General features: G+C 26.9%; 2 protein-coding genes across 2 annotated transcripts; both read left to right on the forward strand.

Annotated features, from left to right (window-relative positions):
* Positions 1 to 2,737: 2,737 nt before the first annotated feature.
* LOC136078334 (dynein light chain Tctex-type 1-like) lies at positions 2,738 to 18,922 on the forward strand. The gene is made up of 5 exons (XM_065793950.1): positions 2,738 to 2,886; positions 16,035 to 16,076; positions 16,378 to 16,501; positions 18,451 to 18,528; positions 18,605 to 18,922. Exons 1-5 carry the CDS (start codon positions 2,860 to 2,862, stop codon positions 18,673 to 18,675), a joined length of 342 nt encoding a protein of 113 aa, XP_065650022.1. The 5' UTR covers positions 2,738 to 2,859; the 3' UTR covers positions 18,676 to 18,922.
* LOC124808629 (uncharacterized) lies at positions 5,961 to 8,362 on the forward strand. Its single transcript, XM_065793949.1, has 4 exons — positions 5,961 to 6,364; positions 6,555 to 7,562; positions 7,780 to 7,970; positions 8,095 to 8,362. The coding sequence occupies exons 1-2, from the start codon at positions 6,091 to 6,093 to the stop codon at positions 7,151 to 7,153; spliced, it is 873 nt and encodes a 290-aa protein (XP_065650021.1). The 5' UTR covers positions 5,961 to 6,090; the 3' UTR covers positions 7,154 to 7,562; positions 7,780 to 7,970; positions 8,095 to 8,362.
* Positions 18,923 to 19,037: the final 115 nt, after the last annotated feature.

Consider the following 19,037-nt stretch of genomic DNA (forward strand, 5'->3'; position numbering starts at 1 on the left):
TTTGCAAACTTTTGCTGATTTCTTAATACTTAGTTTTGACTTCTTAACTTAGTTAACAGCCTCAGTGGTGTTCTCATATTTTCTCTTAACTTTATTGTCTGGAGGAATATAAGTAGAATCTTGTTCATCATTTTGTTCATTGTCTTCTTCATTGTTGTCACTGATCTCAACTGTATCTGTTTTAAGTATGCAAGGTCTCTTCCAGCCAGCCTTAGATGGATGTACTTTAATATTTTTTGATGTACAGTAACCAAGTATCCACTTGTAAGAAATAAAAACGCTTTGTCTTCGTTGCTAAGTCAGTTACCATTTACTTTAATTATATCAAATAAATAATCCCACTTTTCTTCAAGACATTGTTTAGATTTTTGAACTGAGTGATATTTCTTAATGAGAATTTCCACTTTTTTTGTTATAGACTTTTCATTTATTTTTGATAAACTAAGCTTGAGCCATAAATTAGATAATTCTGCGCCAACTCTTTTACATCTCCAATAAACTGACTTCTCTAAATTTGGAAAGCAAATAAACTGACCAATAACAGAATAAGCTTTTTGCATTTTATTCAAATTATCAAGAGGCTCTAAAAACTTTTGGTATGTGAGATCTTGATTTTGATTTCTCAAAGTGGACTAGATTTTGAGACCATGCTTTGGTATTTACAGGCTTTTCAGCTAACTCGAGCTTATTCTTGACATTTCTAAAATATAAAGTATACGTTATTTATAATTGTAAGTTATATATGAAGCTTAACATTAAATTTGTTTTAAATTTTAAACACACATAAATAACTTATTTTAATTATATTAAATGTAGATTTTAGTAAACATAAAGTAATCACCTTGATTTGACCACGCTCATTTTGACAGAAAACGACAATTAAAGATGTCACTGGCAGAAGCAATTAGTACTTGATAAATTTAAACAATTTATATATAAAATTATGTATATTTTACCATTATTTGTATCATGCAAAACAATAAAAAATTATGAAATGTAAAAAAGATTACCTTTTGCGCATGTTCAAAAAAAAAAAATTTAATAAAAAAAAATATTTCTACGGGGTGTGTTTTTGCAACCAAAGATCTAAAAATGTACCCATTTATTTTTAAAATATACCCATTCCATTTAAAAATTAAAATATACCCATACCATTTAAAAAATTTAAAACCCATACCCATACCAATACCATTTAAAAATTAAAATATACCCAAACCATTTAAAAATATACCCATTCATTTTTAAGTGAAAAAATTCAAAAGTCAACCCCTTATTACAGGTTAATGTTTGCTGGTAGCCCCTTTATCTCATTTTTTAGTATAAAGATGTCAACACCAGTGAATAATGGCATTCCAATGGGAATAAATGCGGGTAATCTTGTGTTTTTAACAATGAAGTTTAAACTTCTTCTAAATTGTTCACAGAATTTAAACTATCCTGGTTAAATCTCTAACGAAAACGGTTTTGAATAGCATCAATCGCTTCAAAATAAGATTTCTTTTGTTTTTGCTCTGATTTGACTGAAACAGTCAAGCTTTTCAATAATTACTGAAATGAGTAATGCTTTAGAAATTACTGTTTGACCCTGACTTATTGTATTTTTTGATTCCAGGTTTGTTTTTGATTGCCTTCAAAATTTTATCCAATTTCTTATCTTTCTAAGTTCTCTAAATCTTAGAGCTGGTTCCATTGGGTTGGTGTTAATAATAGAATATTGATTAAAAAAAGTTGGATAATAACATGCTTTTATAGCATTAAAGATTTATCATACCTATTTCGCAGAAATCAAATCAAATGTATTTTTAAATAGATTTTACATTACATGGAGTATTTACATATAGTACAAGTATTAATATTAAGTAAACACCATAATAATGAAAAATAAAACAAAAAAAAATGTAAAACAGTACAATACTTAAACGAATAACTTTATGGAACAATAATTAAGTGAAAAGTTTGATAAATTAAGGACAAAATTCAATTTACTTTTATACATCTATCTTGAATAAAAGACTTTTATATACGCAATTAAAATTTAGCAATAAAAGAGAAGTAGATTATAATAATAAACAGTAACAACATTGTAAATAATATAGTAATATAAGTATCAGTAATAATAATAGGCAATAATAATAAAAACTCCAGTTATTGGTAATAATAATCAAAATAATAATAATACTAACGATAAAAATAACAATGAAGAAAGTGGTTGAAAAGAATTTTACAAAGAGCGAAATACGGTACATCTGCCACAGTACATCAGCCAAAAAGGGCAGGAATAGTAGTTGCTACCATATGCTAACTCTTTCCGGCGTTCCTGCTCACTTTACACAGTATTGTGGTGATTGACCAACCAATATTGCTACTCTGAAGTTTCTTTTCTAGATTTTTAAATATTAGTTATATTTTGCTTTCTGTTCTTGATAATTTTTTGTTTTATTATTATTAAATATAAATTTTTACTCTTTTTTTTTTTTTTTTGTTGTAGATTAAGGTGTTGACTTGAAATTAGTACTTGCACCATATGTAAATAATCCGTAAAATGAAAAATCTATTTCAGAATACAATTGATTAATTGATACTATTTAGGTTAGCTTAGCTTTGGAAATGTTTTCTAGTTAGTTACTTTTAATTACATTGTTTTTAACTTTATTTCACCACCGTAGAGATTATTTAAGCTTGGAATTTTACTTTAAAATGATTTTATTTTAATGATTACTCCGCTTAATTGCAAGATTAAAATAGGAGTGTAATTTGCTTATCTTTTATGGGTGCGTAGGAACTCAACCCCCTCAAAATTAACATATTGAATCCACGGTATGTGTTTATAAGTCCGGTAAAGACATCAATATAAAAAAAATGGATGATCTTCAGAACACAGAAGAAGTAAGTAAAATCAAGGTTATTATATGTATCAAAAAATAATTTCAATAATATCGCAGTTTATCATTGATTAATAATCATTGTTTAATGATGCTGAAAAGCAAAGTTATGTACAATGTAGTTATCTTTTATATAAACTAAAAAAAAGTTTGTATAATAAATTGTCATGTTGCAAATTATATGAGAATTACTTATCTGTTATTTTTATTCTGAAGGTTTTTACATATCAAAACAATTTATTGTTTTAGCATTGTTTTTGCTGTAAATCTTTATTAAATAATAGGTAATTAACATTTAGTAGGTACGTGCGTATCTGGCTTTTTACGGCACCGATTTCAAAGTAAAAATGTGTGACCTTTTTTTTCACAGCGTGCTCGAAGTCGGTGTGGTAAAGATGTATTTATTTGTCTTTTTTTTTAGAATTTTATACCAGCTTAGACTTTATTAAAAAAGTAGAATATTTTATCTTGAATAAATTATGTTTTTTTTTTACGTGTAATAAATTTTTCAGTTTTTTTATTGCTATTTAAAATTTCGTTCCTGTTCTGGCACTGCATTGATATCGAAGGCATGTTGGTACATATTTGAAATTTTCCAGACAACTGTATAGATCTATTTTCTATGTGCCTGCCAAATTTCATTAAAAAATATTCATGACCAAATACCGTATTTTTTGACCCAGTGGAGGTACCATTTCCACCTCTTTTTGTGTTGCTGTTACTGTTACACTTTATAAAACTGTTTCTGCTATTGTTACTATTGCTTTTTGTTATAAATTCTGTAGTTTTTTTTACAGTTTGTGGTTTTCATTCGTTTTTAAATTTTGTTTCTGTTCCGGAGGTGCATTAATATTGAAGGCATGTTGGTACATATTTAAAATTTTTAAGGCAACTGTATACATCTATTTTCTATGTGCCTGCCAAATTTCATCAAAAAATATTCATGACCACATGCCCTATTGTTCCGCGCAGTGGAGGTATGTATTTCCACTTCCGTTACATAGTATTAGGGGGAGGGGCGGTTTTTGACAGTGGAGAATTCAGTATTTTTGATTTTTTTATTCATTATAATGATATATTTTATTAGAACTGTTATACAAACTTTATTTTTAATAGCCTTTTACTACTAAGGATATTTGGGTTTTCTCTTTTTAAAATTGTTAAATGATGTACACAAAAACTAACAAGTATAATTAGGGTGGTTATATATTAATTTTTTTTTTGATAGCTAACTCTTTTCACCCACCAAAATTAGTGCAAAGGCAAAATTCTGCCAAATAAAATTTAAAATGCTAAAATTAAAATTGTATAACACTATTTTACGATGATTCTGCATAAAATTCATAAAAAACATAAAACAGCATTTTCTCAGCTTTTTCCATACCCATAATTTACCATATAGCCACCTTAAGCTATATATGATATATAAAAATTATACGTATATTTAAAAAATTTTTTATAGATTAATGGCGATTTTTTAAATTATTTAATTATGATTAATAGCCGACCCAATTAAATAGTAGTATTATGATTGTTGAATTTAATTTAGTGCATCATGGGACCTCACAAGAAAACAAATCTTTTTTATGGTAAAGCTAAAACTTATTTAGCTTGTAATTTTCCAATACCAGCTCATTTAAATATGGCTGTAGAAATGGACATGTACTGCATATATTTGCAACTAACAACGATTCATATAAAGTAACTGTAGAACTAATCGGTAAGTATTTTAACATCAAAATTTGTATAAGTCAGATTCAGCAACTAGTTAGAACATCGAAAGTCTTTGTAAACCATTTTTCACGAAATTCGAAACCATTTGTTGACATCTGCAACATGCTCTTTGCATACCAAATAACAACATTTGCTGTGGCACAAACATCGCAATCGAATGCAACCTCAATTGAATTTCCCAACATGTTCTTCATTTTCTTCTCAACAAATCAGTGTTTCTGTATCAAATAGTGATCACTTATCTCCTTTATCTCGTCCTACTTTAAAAACCTCTTCTCAGGAACCACTATTCAGTTTGAGAGCTTACCAGTTGAGTCCCAGAAAAAAGGTTATGAGAAAGAGATTAACCATTTTGGCAAACGAAATGGCAATTAAGAAGAGAAAGCATAAAGAGGATATTAAAGGTTTAAAAGATAGGACAAAGGCTAGAGCATACAGATTTAAATATCTAAATCAAGTTATTACTCGTAATGAAAAGTTAATTTCTCAACTTAGAAAAAAATTAAAAGAAAAGTTTTTAAATTTACAGTTGAAAAAACTTCAAAATCATAAAAGAAAATTTTCTTATCAAAAAGCAATGTTAAGCCATCAACTTGCTGAAAAAAATTCTGCAATTCTTGTACTGCAAAATGACATTTTGAATTTACAAGAAGAGTTGGAGGAAATTCAGCAAGTAACACAAAACACCAAAAATGAAAAATGCTACTCAGCAGATATTAGGAGACCTATATATGACATGCTTGTGTGCCAAGTTCCTACACAAAATGTGCCATCTCTGCTCCGTAAAATTGGGGAACATACTGGCTATCGATTTAGTCAAATTCTACATCGTACAACTGTAGAACAAATGATGCGTGAGCTTGGTGTGCTTTCAGACTTACAGGCTGCTCAGATAGCATTTACAACAAAGGATCTGACACTTGGCTTTGATGCAACAACCCAGGAGGGTGTTCATGTAAATGCTGTGCTCTTGACAACAGAATCAGTATGTATGGTTGTAGCTATTGATCAACTTCCTGGCGGTACAGCTTATGACTATCAGAGTCATATTACAAAGTCTATTGATAATCTCGCTAAGTTATATAGTGATTTCTATCAGCTCAAATATACTGACGTAAGAAGCACTATTATTGGGAACATAACAAATACGATGAGTGACAGAGTTGCAACAAACCATGCAACAATCGCAAAGTTAAACCTTGTTTGGCAGAAATCATTAAATGAACTAAACTGTCACCTTAACCCCTTAGACACAATGACCAGCTCTTGTAAGTCTTCACTTAAGGCATTAGAGACTTCAAAAGGGAAACTTTTTGGAAGAGACTGCATTGCAGCAAACATTGTTATACAGCTGAACAAACTTCGCTATAAGGATGCAAAAGGTACTCTAACTAATCTAAACCATTCTTTTACTTAAATATATTTAGTTTTCTGAATAAAATTTCGAGTTAAAATAAGATATTATAACTAGTGCATGTTTTTATTTCACATTCTTCTTGCAATTGCCAAAATGAGCTTTTTTATGATATTCATAGGTGATCCAAAAGGTTTTGTAACCTTTTTGGACCAACACGAGTTGCCCAGAGGATCGCTACCGCGCTATAGAGGCAACAGACTACATATGCTTTTTCACACATGTGATATTTTGATCCATCATTATGCCATATTGAAGATATTTCTGTGTTCTGGCTTGGCGTTATGCGGAGGTCTGCGAAATAGTTTATTTCAAGACTTTACATCTGAAACAGGTATCTTTTTTCTTTTTAATACCTGTTCAGTTCATTTGATAAAGTGCTACACAATATTATAGGCTATAGAATTAACTACAAATAAAGTTACAAATACAAATTACAAATAGACACTTGCAAGATTAACGGGGAGTAAAGACTATTATAAACAAAGATTATTCTTTGTTACTAATTAACTTTTTCACCTTAGGTATCCGTGAGTTGTGTGTTTTAGCTTTAATTGGAAAGCTACTTTCTGGTCCTTTGATGACAAAATTTTATATTGCACCAGGTACGGGACTTGACTACATATCTGGCATTCAGGTAGTAAAAGATGTTCGGAACACTCTTATTGAGAGCAGCAAGAATCCTTTATCTCTACTTAAAAGAAAAACTGATTTCTTTGGTAATGATATTGAAGATGTAGTTTTTGATTCAATAATCAGCTTTTGCTTAGTAACTGATGAAATGAGTAAAGCATTAGCTGACTGCCTTAATGCAGTTATTAGTGTCATTGACAGGCAGTACAAGCGGCAATTTGAAATGAGTTCTAATGATCACCTTAAAGACCAGACTAAGTCAGCTAGGCTTCACAACATTGATTCAGAAGAACTTATGGGTATGTTTAGCGCTGCAAAGCACAAAGCTCCAAATACCACTCTTTGTTTTCTTTCTTCAAAACTTCGTGCTTGCAAAAATAAAACAACTGCACTGCTATGCAAAAAGCCAAATGAAAACAAGTTGATATTATGGGCTATCTCTAATGCCAGAAAAAGCGGTTTACAAATATGCAATGTCATAATGACCTGAAGTTAGAATTGATAAAACGAATAGCAGATAAAATTCAGAAAAAAGAAAACAAAGAACGCAGAAATGTAGAAAAAATATTAAAAAATTGCATGCCTGATCAGGTAAAAGAAATGTTTCCTGACCTAGAAAATAATGAGGCCTCAGATATTGAAGAAATTCTTATTGGAGCTTCTATTGGAAGAAGTATTTGCCACATGTGGTTCGATAATGCCACTAACACCCAGGATGTATATTACAGCAGAATTGTTGGCATTAAAAAAAAAAAAAGTGATGTATATATAGTTTCTTATTGGAAACCAAAAGAGAATGAAGATGATGATGGTGTTGAGTATGATGTGAGCAAATATCAACTTTCTGCAGACATAATAAGTGGTGATATGGTGATAACATAATAGAAATGTGTAATAAGGTATATGTTATTTTAAATAATAGTATGTCTTATAAACTTGCATTAACAGATATTATTTACAGATAGTAGGTTAATCTTTGTTTTTTATAATAAATTTTACAGTGCCTAATGTATATCATATTCTCTACCCTCCCCTTTTTTTAAGATAATGAAAAGATTTATTATTATTTAACTTCTTTTTATGTATACATATATGTATATAGAAATGTAATTTTAGGTAGTCGGTTAGTTACCGATATCCAACAACCAGGGTTGACCTGGTTGCAACGAGCTATGGGAAACCAAAGCTCATTTACTATTTGACATAAGCAAATTGCCTTGCTCATGACAATTAATGTTAATCATAATGATGGCTATACATTGTTTCTACCCAGAAAGACAGACTTTTGCTTGCATGGATTGAGAGATGTAAGTGTTTAGTTACAATAAATCAGTACACTCTAGGCAAATGGCATATGCCATTACCAGATAGTTACGCTAACACATAACTTTCCTTTCATTATAACTTATAATCAAATCTATTATATTTCAGGTTAAAAAGTATTGAAGGGTCTACTTCTATCGATTTTTTGGTTTGGTAATGGAAAATGTGTTGTGTATCAGGAGTTAAGTGATTTTGAATTTTTTTTTAAGTTAAAAAATCATTCTTATCTTCTCTAATTTATAATGGGTTTTTCAGTTATTGTGCTAAATATCTAATATAATTTCATTTATCTTTTATTGCAAGGTTTTAACTATGATGGCAGCTTGCTGCTGTAGATGTTTATCTTAAAGACCTCAAGATTATATTTATTAATTCAGTAATAACAGTTACATGTTAATTTATTATACATTAGTTAATTGTTCGCCTTAATTTTTTTTTTTAATTTTATATATCTGATATATTTTATCTTATCTATAATTGCAAGGTTACGCAACATGATGAAAACCACATGATTGATTCGATGGATGTTGATCTTTTTCATATTAAGATTAAACCGGTTCAAATTTTTTTAGAGATTGATTATGTTTATTAATGCAATAATAACAGTTATATGTTTATTTATTATCCGCGCCATAAGGCATCCTTATTTATTATCCGCGACAAAAGGCATCATAAATAGGTATGGCAATATTAATTTAGGGGTTTACTTTATTTTAGATATCATTGGATGTGGTTTCCTTTGCGTACTAAAGAATCGACTCTTTCTAGCTATGGATGTCACAGTTTTGTTTGCTTCAAAAACTAGACTTTCTTCAAAGCCACAATTCTGTTAAAAACATTATTAAGCAAAAAAGAAAATAATTATTATAGTCTAAATTTTTTGTTAAAGAAGTATGTTTTTAAAAAAATTATTTTTATTTGTTGCGGTTTCTTGGAATTTATATATAGTTAGATAGATATAAGGACTACTGAAAAGAAAATGAAAGAGAGCCGTAGCGGACGTGTCCCCTTCTCCCCCATTGTTTAGATGGATATAGTTTTGTAGGTTTTTAGTTGAACTATATGGTGTTTTATGATTATTTTTTTGTACTCCGGCCCCCACTGAAATATCACGCCATTTTCGATGTTATATATGCATATATATATATATATATATATATATATATATATATATATATATATATATATATATATATATATATATATATATATATATATATATATATATATATATATATATATAATATATATATATATATATATATATATATATATATATATATATATATATATATATATATATATATATATATATATATATATATATATATATATATATATATATGTATATATATAAATATATATATATATATATATATATATATATATATATATATATATATATATATATATATATATATATATATATCTTTCATTGAAAATCATTAGTAACGATAAAAATAAGGCGAAAACGCTAAGGCTTTTAATGTATTTAAAGATCACCTATATGCATTTAAACATACGCTATAGAAATCCTAGCCTTGGTGCATATTTAATAAAATAAATATATATACCCTTAACCATAAATATATTTATATATATATATATATTGCAAAAAAACGCGATATTTTTTTATGCATATTTTATAAAATTTTGTTATGAATTTTACTATTACGTTTTAATCATTAAAAATATTTTGTTACTTAAATTCGAAACTTTTTTAATTACGTTTTTTAATCGTTTTGCACATTTTACTATGCAAAATCAAGCGCAAATTAACAATGATTCTATTACAAAGCTGCCGTTAGCCGAACGCGAGTTTTATACGTAAGTTGCATTTTTCTTAAGCAATGCATCATAAAAAATAATGTTACTTAAAAGAGCATAACTTTTTTTGCAATGATTCTTTTTTCATAAATTTTTCACCATTTTATTACAAATTCAAAGCTCTTTCGAACCATATATAAAACTTGAATAAATAAATGGTTTTAAATTTTTACACTACATTTAGTAAAAGTATATTCTTTAAAGATATCATTGTTTTTTTATACAATATACAAATTCAGTTTTGCAATAATACTCTTATGACAGTCTTGAGTTCCTGTGGCTCCATTTTTTCAAAATCTGTATTTAGTTAGATGGATCAAAAAACTTTGATAGAGTATTTTAGTCTTTTGACTTGCACATCTAAACAAATACATTTTTTAGAGTGCATTTTTTTGGTTTTTGGTGCAAGAAAAATATTTTAGGTTCATTAACATGCACAATTTACATATACTTATAACATATTTCTTTAATACCCTGTTGGCAAGTTATGCAAACTAAAAGGCAAAGTTATTGGCGCTCTACATGAGACTGTATAAAATATCAAGAACAGAAATATTATTAATCTTGAAGGATGTCATGAAATCTTATCATAAATATTAAAGAATAATGTTTGGTAATATTTTTAGATATTGCTGAGTTTAAGTCGAAATTTCAAAAATTAAAGAAAATTCCTTACACAAGAAACATTCAGCTTATCATTTAACGCGTAAATGTAATCAAATAGATTATTGTTTGATTAAAAAATAATACTATGCAGTATAGATTTTTTTTATACTTATTAGTTTATATGTAAACAAAATAAACTTTTTGTCTAAGAGAAAACAACGTACCAAAAGAAGAACAAATAGTTTTGTGTTACTAAAGATAAGAATAAAAAATTTGATTTAGTGGAATAGACCATATTTTTACATTTATTGCCAAACATTTAATTTGCTAAAAACTTAATGCCGTTTAGAGGCAAAATTTAAGTGGTTTATGACGTCGCAAACAAAGACAAATTTCTTCTTTGAAAATATTAAGTTTTAAAAAATTTAATTCTAAGTTTAAAACCTGTATGTTGATAAACTGATGAGTGATAAAGAAAATATATTTTTCGTTTTAATTTTAAAAAAGTGTCACTTTTATTATGTTGGGTTGTTTCATCTTATTGTTTCATTTTTTTATTTTAGGATGTTTCGATAAGTTTAAGTGACTTATACCAAATAAAGTTAATATATTCAATTTTTTCTTTAACAAATTTACATGTCCAAAAGTTTTAGAATTTATTAGTGCACTTAATTATTATTAGCACTTTATTTTATCCTTTTATATATTTTTTCAGCTATTTTTTGTTTATTAATCACTATAAAAAATTTAATTATCCTAAATATCCTAAAAATTCGATGCATTTTGATGTAAAGGTTTTCATTCAATAATTTTTAACAAAGTTAGGCCTAATAAGAAGAAAAAATTTCAGGGATCACAACTTTTGATCCAATTAGATATTTGGGCACCCGAAATTTCTTCTTAAAAAACATGTATAACCCCAACCACTTTGTAATATGAACACTTTAAATTAGTTCAAAAAAATAAGATTAATAAGTAAAAAAGTACTAACCTGACGGTTATAACAAATTTGTGGAATATAATGATTCGTTCCTACTAAATTTTTAATTTTACCCTTTTTTTTTTTTTTTTTAAGTTTGTTTATTATTTTTTCAATTTTATTAGCTCAAACCATTAAACAATAATATTACAAATTTTTTGAATTTAAATTATAAAAAGATATTTAGTATTGTTAAAATATTAAAAAAATTTACTTTGTTTTGTTTTCATTTATAAAGCAATTAAAACCACTGCAATTTTAGGGCTTTAAACTAGCTAATTTCAATAAAAATACTGGGTAATTTAAGCATGCTTATATTATACAAAAATTGTATCTTTAAATAAAATGAAAAAACTAAATGTTTCTATGCATTGTATTTCAAGCAAAAATGAAAGGGATTTCTAGCTAAAATATTTTTTTTTATGAAAAATTAAGTTTCATTATTTTATCATCAAAATTTTGTACCACAGATATATTCATGCATGATGTTTATATTTTAACAACGCAAACAATTTAATAATGTTTTAATTAAATGAGAGCTGCTAATTACATCATATAAATTTACGCTAATTATACTGATTTCTTTTATCACCACCTAAAGTTGATTCAAAAAATACAAAGCAACTTTAACTTCACAGCTTGCATCTTAGAAATCTTTTAGTATGCTCATATTACCAAGTTGCTCATATTACCCTAATTTACCCTAATAATAAAAGATTTCTACATTTTAACTTTTTAAAAGTATACTTTTTTAATATACCTATTAAGAAAGGTACGTTTTCACAAAGTTTTAAAAATATATAACTGTTGAAAAATGTTTATGTAGAATTGAAAGTTTCTAAATTCTTTTCTTTGCTTTTACTTTTTTTTAAGAATATCTGATACCTATTTCTGTCACAAGATATAAATATATAAATTTTATAAATATATTTTTACTTCTTATTGAATAACGATGAGAATTTGTCGTCAAACGCCTTACAATATCATAATAATTTTTGTCTATAGCAGTTTGGTTTCTTTTAATTTTGCCTCTTTAAATATCTATTTGTAATTTAATTTGCACAAAGGTTCTAAAGAGTAATAGTCAGCTTTACTTTACTTTTTGACCATTTAAGTTAGGAGGTGAAGTCATGCAAAATAAATAAGGGTACTTTGATGATGCAGTGTGTAGGTTATTATCATAACTATAGTTACTGCATATAGTACGTATTGTTACTATAATAACATAACTTGAACTTATCTAAAGTACATTATATATTATTTCAATATTGTTAGCAAAACACAATAGAAAGGTTGTGCATTTTAAATGTACAAATTATAATATGCTTTATTGTTACCAAAAACTACTATTTGGGTTATCATTTTATAAATTGAGCAACTTAATAATATTAATGCTCATTCATGCATGTTCGCACAGAAGTCACAACAGCTATTAAATCCAAGTTAATGCCGAGAAAAAGAAAATTGGAAAAATTAAAAAAAACTTTAACTGAAAAAAATTTTTTTAACTTTTTCAATTTATTTATACTGCAGTATACATTAAAACAATATAATAAATCTGTGTTAGGATTAACAATAATTAAGACCAAGTTGTATTGTTGTACAGAACAATGTAGTTGGACCAGACAGTTTTTAAACACCCATACAGATAATACAGATACTACATTTTCCATTAAATTTCATATTTATATATATATATATATATATATATATATATATATATATATATATATATATATATATATATATATATATAGAGAGAGAGAGAGAGAGAGAGAGAGAGAGAGAGAGAGAGAGAGAGAGAGCTTTTTGTATTATTTATTTGATTATGTAATTATTAAATTCTGCCCTTTTAACATGCATTAAACATACAACTTTCATTCTTATAAGAAAAAAGTTTTTGCTTTCAAACTTTTATTTTCTTTATATATATATATATATATATAAAGAGAGAGAGAGAGAGAGAGAGAGAGATTTTTTTTATTATTTATGTGCTTAGGTAATAAGTCAAGTCTGCCCTTTTAACATGCATTAAACATACAACTTTCATTCTTATAAGAAAAAAGTTTTTGCTTTCAAACTTTTATTTTCTTTAAAATTAATTAACAGGGCAAGAGTCATAGTAAGCTCTGGATGATCTGAAAAATTTAATTAAAACCTAATAAAGAAAAATGTTTAAAGAAATTTACAATTTTACAATAAGAAGTATTTAACATTAAAAGTTAAATAAGCACAACTATATTGCATAGCAGGTATAACTTATAAATGTATTAAAAACCACAATAGACGTTGCTTTTTAACATTAATGTTAACAAGAAACTAGTTTATAAGAATCTGGTACTAAAAGCCCAAAATCTTAAGAAACTTTTATAACTAAGTTACTTTTCAATAAGAAACTTGTTTAAAAGTTAGCATTATCTACAGGAGAAATTACAGCAACATTACACAAACTTTTAATTATCTGCAATGGAGAAATGAGTATTTTATTTGCATATGCAATCGAATAGAATTTTATTGGATTGCAAAAATTTGTTGAGAGTACTTAGTAAAATAAGAATTCCAAGGTAAAATCAGGGGTTTCAAGTTACTTAACTTAAAAAATATTAAATCTTTTTACTTAAAAATTTGTACCTGGCTATTTTCAGGGAAGCCGAATCCAATGAAATGATTAGAAAGATGAAAAATTATTTTTAAGTACCTGTATTTATCAATTTAAATACATCAAGGCAGTTTTTTATTTATTTGTTTTTAATGCTCAAGAATCCTATGTGGCCTTGATGATATCAAAAAAAAAGTTCACACCATTCTATATATATTGATCTTTCAAAAATTATAAAGATTTTGATTGTAAAAAATTTCATTATTATCATTTTCGCATATAGAGTTTCATTTGTATTTAATTACAGTTTGCTATAAATTACTTTTCTTACTCTATCAATACGTTGCTCATTATTGAAACAAAAAAATTGTTACATAAATATGTTAACAAATAAAGTGAACATATTTGACCTACTAAGCTCCCTTGGCCCGTTCTATGGGGCACCTTTAGCTTTGTAAATAAAGAGTCTTAATGAGAGGGTTGTAATTTTATTATAGCTCTACATTTTAAAAAATACTGAGGGAATTGTAATGCAATTGTCATCTATGTTAGATATACTTTTGTTATGTGTTTATGTAATCAATTAGATGAATCTGCACATCTAACTCAGTAAAAAAAAAATGCATATATATTCCACTCCCATACATTTAAGTACTCCCTCCTTCTTTCTTATAAGCTTTATTAACTATCCCTGGAGCAAAAAATTGTTATATTACGGTTAAAATTTATTTTTGTTTAAAAGCCAAATGTAAATTCATCTTTTAAAATATCAATGCAAGCAGTTTTGATTATTAGCTCTGCTTTATAAATCCCTTGTTGATTTTTTGAGTGGTTTATATTAAGCTTGATCCAAATTCATTGTGAGATTTCAAATTTCATCAAAAAAAAGAAAGCGGTACTCCTAAATTTTCTGGAAAGAAAAAAGAGTGTAAGCCTTCGAGAATGACTTTAATACTGTCGTTAGAAAGATAAAATTTAATAATCTTATTTGAATTGTAATTTTAGACTTACTTTAGTTAATGGCACTTTTAAGGATTTTCCAGAAGGCTCTCTAGAACAAAACATATGATGTGAGATACAAGTAAACTGAGAATATTGGAGCTTAGCACTTGGCTATCAGCATAGAGAGGTAGCAGCTTCCGGAGAAAATGTTAGAGATATAAGTAAAAAAACTATAGAGAATACATAACATATGGTATAAACAAGCTTTAGTTAAAGAAAGAAAATACTTGAGATTTTTACATTAGAAACAGCTTAAAAGAGGAAGGCTAAAGCTTGATGATGATGATCATGGTTTTGATGATGATCATGATCAATATGATCATAATGGTGATGAACATGATCATAATGATGATCATGATAACCATTATGATGATGATCATGATGACCATGATCATGATGATTACGATGACTATGATCATGATGACCACAATGACTATGATCATGATGTTCACGATGACCATGATCATGATGATCATGTTGATCATAATAATGTTTATATATAAATATACATGAATTAAAATGTAACATGAACTTCGAATTAAAAAATAGACTTAAAAATGTATTAATGTTCATGCATCCCCAGTCACAAACCCAACTCAATACATTGTATTAATAAAATAACCCATAGCTAACTGATATTGAATTAATGGTATTTAATTATTAGAAAAATCATAAAAAGCAAATATTTGTTCAAATATTTAAGGTTGGTGTAACTCCAGACACAAAGTAATTGTTTTTTGTTTGTTGTAGTGTGTTTTATTTTATTTTTATTTTTCTCTAGTTACTCTAAATACAAGTTTTCTGCTGCATAACAAATCAAAAATCAGAATTATTTTTTTTTACACCCATCTCTCCTTTTTTTTGACACCCATCTCTCCTTTTTTATACCTGAGACAGTTTGGAGTGTTAACTTTTTTTTAGCTTTTAAATATTGAAAAAGCAATAAAATGTAAAAAAACATTTAATTAACTTTTTACACTTATTATAAAATGCTTTTTAATAAACTGATAAAAAAAATTTTTACTTATTATAAAGGCATCATTTGTGGTTGAGGAGGTCAGCAACATTATTAAAGAGGTAACACTTGTGACTTAATAAAATTTCTTTATATTCAGATATGTGGTTTTATATTGCCTTTTTTCTTTTTCACTGTATTTACCTCCATAAGGCCATGGGGACTAAACTCTGTAACACTAAAATTGATGAACAAGGCTGTTGTGCAGAGAAACAAGTTTGTGAAACATAGTGGAGATCAAACTCAGTACTTTCTGCTTCTTCTTTACAACGCAAGCACTGTACCTCTACTGCTTTTTTCAAAACTTTATTATAAAATATGCTGTATTTTTTTATTATCTATTATTAAATTTTTGTTTTTAAGTCTATAGAAGGTGCAATTGGAGGAAATGCTTATCAACACAATAAAGTGAACCAGTGGACATCCAGTGTAGTTGAACAGTGTTTAAATCAACTAACCAAACTCGGAAAGCCTTTTAAATATATTGGTAAATCTTTTTTCATTTTTTTAATTTGGTATTTATGAGGTTTTAATTTCTACATGACACTATTCAGATAAGTATTTTAGAAAATTATACTAAATATATTCAATGTTTTAACACAAGTCATCTTGTTTACACTTACAATTAACATGCTATTTATACAATATAAGAATGTTCTATTTTTAAATTTTAACATAGTTATATCTATGCATTGTTGAGATTTATCTATGAAATTTGTATCATTTAATAAATAAAAGTATTGTTGCATAAACTATTAAAACTTCTATTATTTAGTGCATTTATATAAATAACATCTAGTTATTTAGATTATTGGGTGCAGAAGCGTAAAAAAAACATTGTTAAAATCACTGATATTGAAAGGTTGTCAAAAACATTGTGAATCATTTCTGAAGGAACTCAACGCAGTTACTACTTGGCCACTTTCTAATTTCCCTGCTTTGCTGGAGTTAATTAAAAATAGGTTATATAGCTAAAGATTGTTTCAAAGATAAGCATATAAAGACAAAGTATTTAAGTAAATAAAGGTTTTAAGTAAAGAAAACTATAATAGTGCTAAGATTGAATGAGAATTTGTTGTGGTTATTTGAGGGCAGTCTATGTGAAGCTTTTGTGAATTTAAAGCCCTGACAGTAGTTTACATATTTGTCTTGAACCAGCATTTATTTCGGTTGTTATAGACGTTTGCATGTTTTTAAACCACAGGGTTTAACATAAACAGAGCTAAAAAAATCTTCCTGTTCACTACAGTTTACAAGATTTTCTTAAAAATAAGATTTCTGTGGCTTAAAGAAATAACTTTTTTGATGCTTTGGAAAAAAATTTACTGCATTTGCAATTTGTGAAAATGGGGTACATCTTTATGAACAGTTGTTTAAAAAAATTGAAATTTGTAGCTTAGGAAAAATCAGTTCTTAAACTCTTAAAATAATACAGATAATACTGGATCATAAGTAGAATTAATGACATCTTTAAAATCCTCAAAATAATACAGTACAAAATTGCTTGATATAACAATGGTACATAAATTTATTATACAACTCAGCCAAATTTTTTTCAGTTGTTAAAAAAACTTAGTTAAAGGAGTTTTTTCAAGTTTAGGGAAAATCATCCCTTTTAATCCATTTATCTATTTGTTTAGATATACTTGCACTAATGAGATGCTTGATTAATGGCTTCCAGCAAAATTTACATGATCAAGTAAAAGCTGTCCTGGGGAGTGCAGCAATTTATTTAGAAAGTAGAAAATTTAAGGCTCTGTTTGGTGGAAAGCAAAAAGGTTTTTTTAATAAAGCAAAAAGTTTCTTTTGACAAAGCAAACTATTTTAACTAAGTCCAAATAACTGAATTTTATTAATTTCGTTTATCAAAACATTAGTTTGGTGCAATTCATTTAAAGTCTATTTGTGGAAAGTCTGCTTTGTAAATAAGATGGTTATAAAAACTGCCATATTTGAAAGAGTTATCAATTTAAAGAATTAACTTATGGATTAACAGAAAAAAATTAATATAATGGTTCTCATATTTTTGAACTCCAAATAATACAAAAAAGTTTTTATAGATAAAAAAATATTTTTGAAGTACAATGAGCCAATCATTTTTTTATTTTAGAACACCAGGTCCCGAAAAATAAATTGATCCTTTAGGTCTATAAATCAAAGTAAATTTTAAGCTCAGTTTTTCAAGTGAAAGTCCCCATACCTCTTACTCATAGAGGACACACATCACAGTACTTTTAGATTTTCTTTTTCCTTTAAATGATTTCTTTTTCCTTTAAATGATTTCTTTTTTACTGTAAAGTACACTAAAAGCTTCTGGTTTACTATATGACTTTCTATAGACTTTTTGTATATCTATAAATCTTACTAAACGTTTCCTGTTCCACATAAAAATGCCTAATTTAAAAATACTAAATTAATAAAAAAGAGTTGTTTTAGTGACTTGTGTAATAATGCAAAAGAATGGTGCGGGTCTTCATACTGCAAGCTCGTGTTACTGGGATAATGGCTCAGATGGTACGTGCAATATTTTTTGGTATTAATTAAAAGTTGATTGGTGTTTTCTTATTTTATCATTTACTTTTATTTATAGGAAGTTGTACTGTAAGATGGGAAAACAAGACTATGTATTGCATTGTTAGTGTGTTTGGTTTTGCTATCTAAATACTTTAATTGTCTGCTTTTAGTAACTAAAAAAATATTTAGCACCTTTTTTCTTTTTAAAATTTCTCTAAATCTTTTTCAATGGTTTTTTGCATCATAGTTTTGAAAGTAATAAAATTTTTTGTTCTGTATATATATATAAAAATGTCATATATAATATGTATATATCTGTGCATTATATCTATGCATGATTATGTGAACTTGTATTATGTTTTGGTTCTTTATATCAAATAAATGTTTATATGTATTTGTTGTTGTTTCTTGCAATCAATTCATTTTTATTTTTAAATTTTCTTAAGTTAAATTTACCCATTTATAAATCCTCTCGGAATTATTTATTGCCCCTACAATTTAAAAATGTT

The sequence above is a fragment of the Hydra vulgaris genome, chromosome 03 (genome assembly GCF_038396675.1).
Source record: "Hydra vulgaris chromosome 03, alternate assembly HydraT2T_AEP".
In the NCBI taxonomy this organism is placed as follows: Eukaryota; Metazoa; Cnidaria; class Hydrozoa; order Anthoathecata; family Hydridae; genus Hydra; species Hydra vulgaris.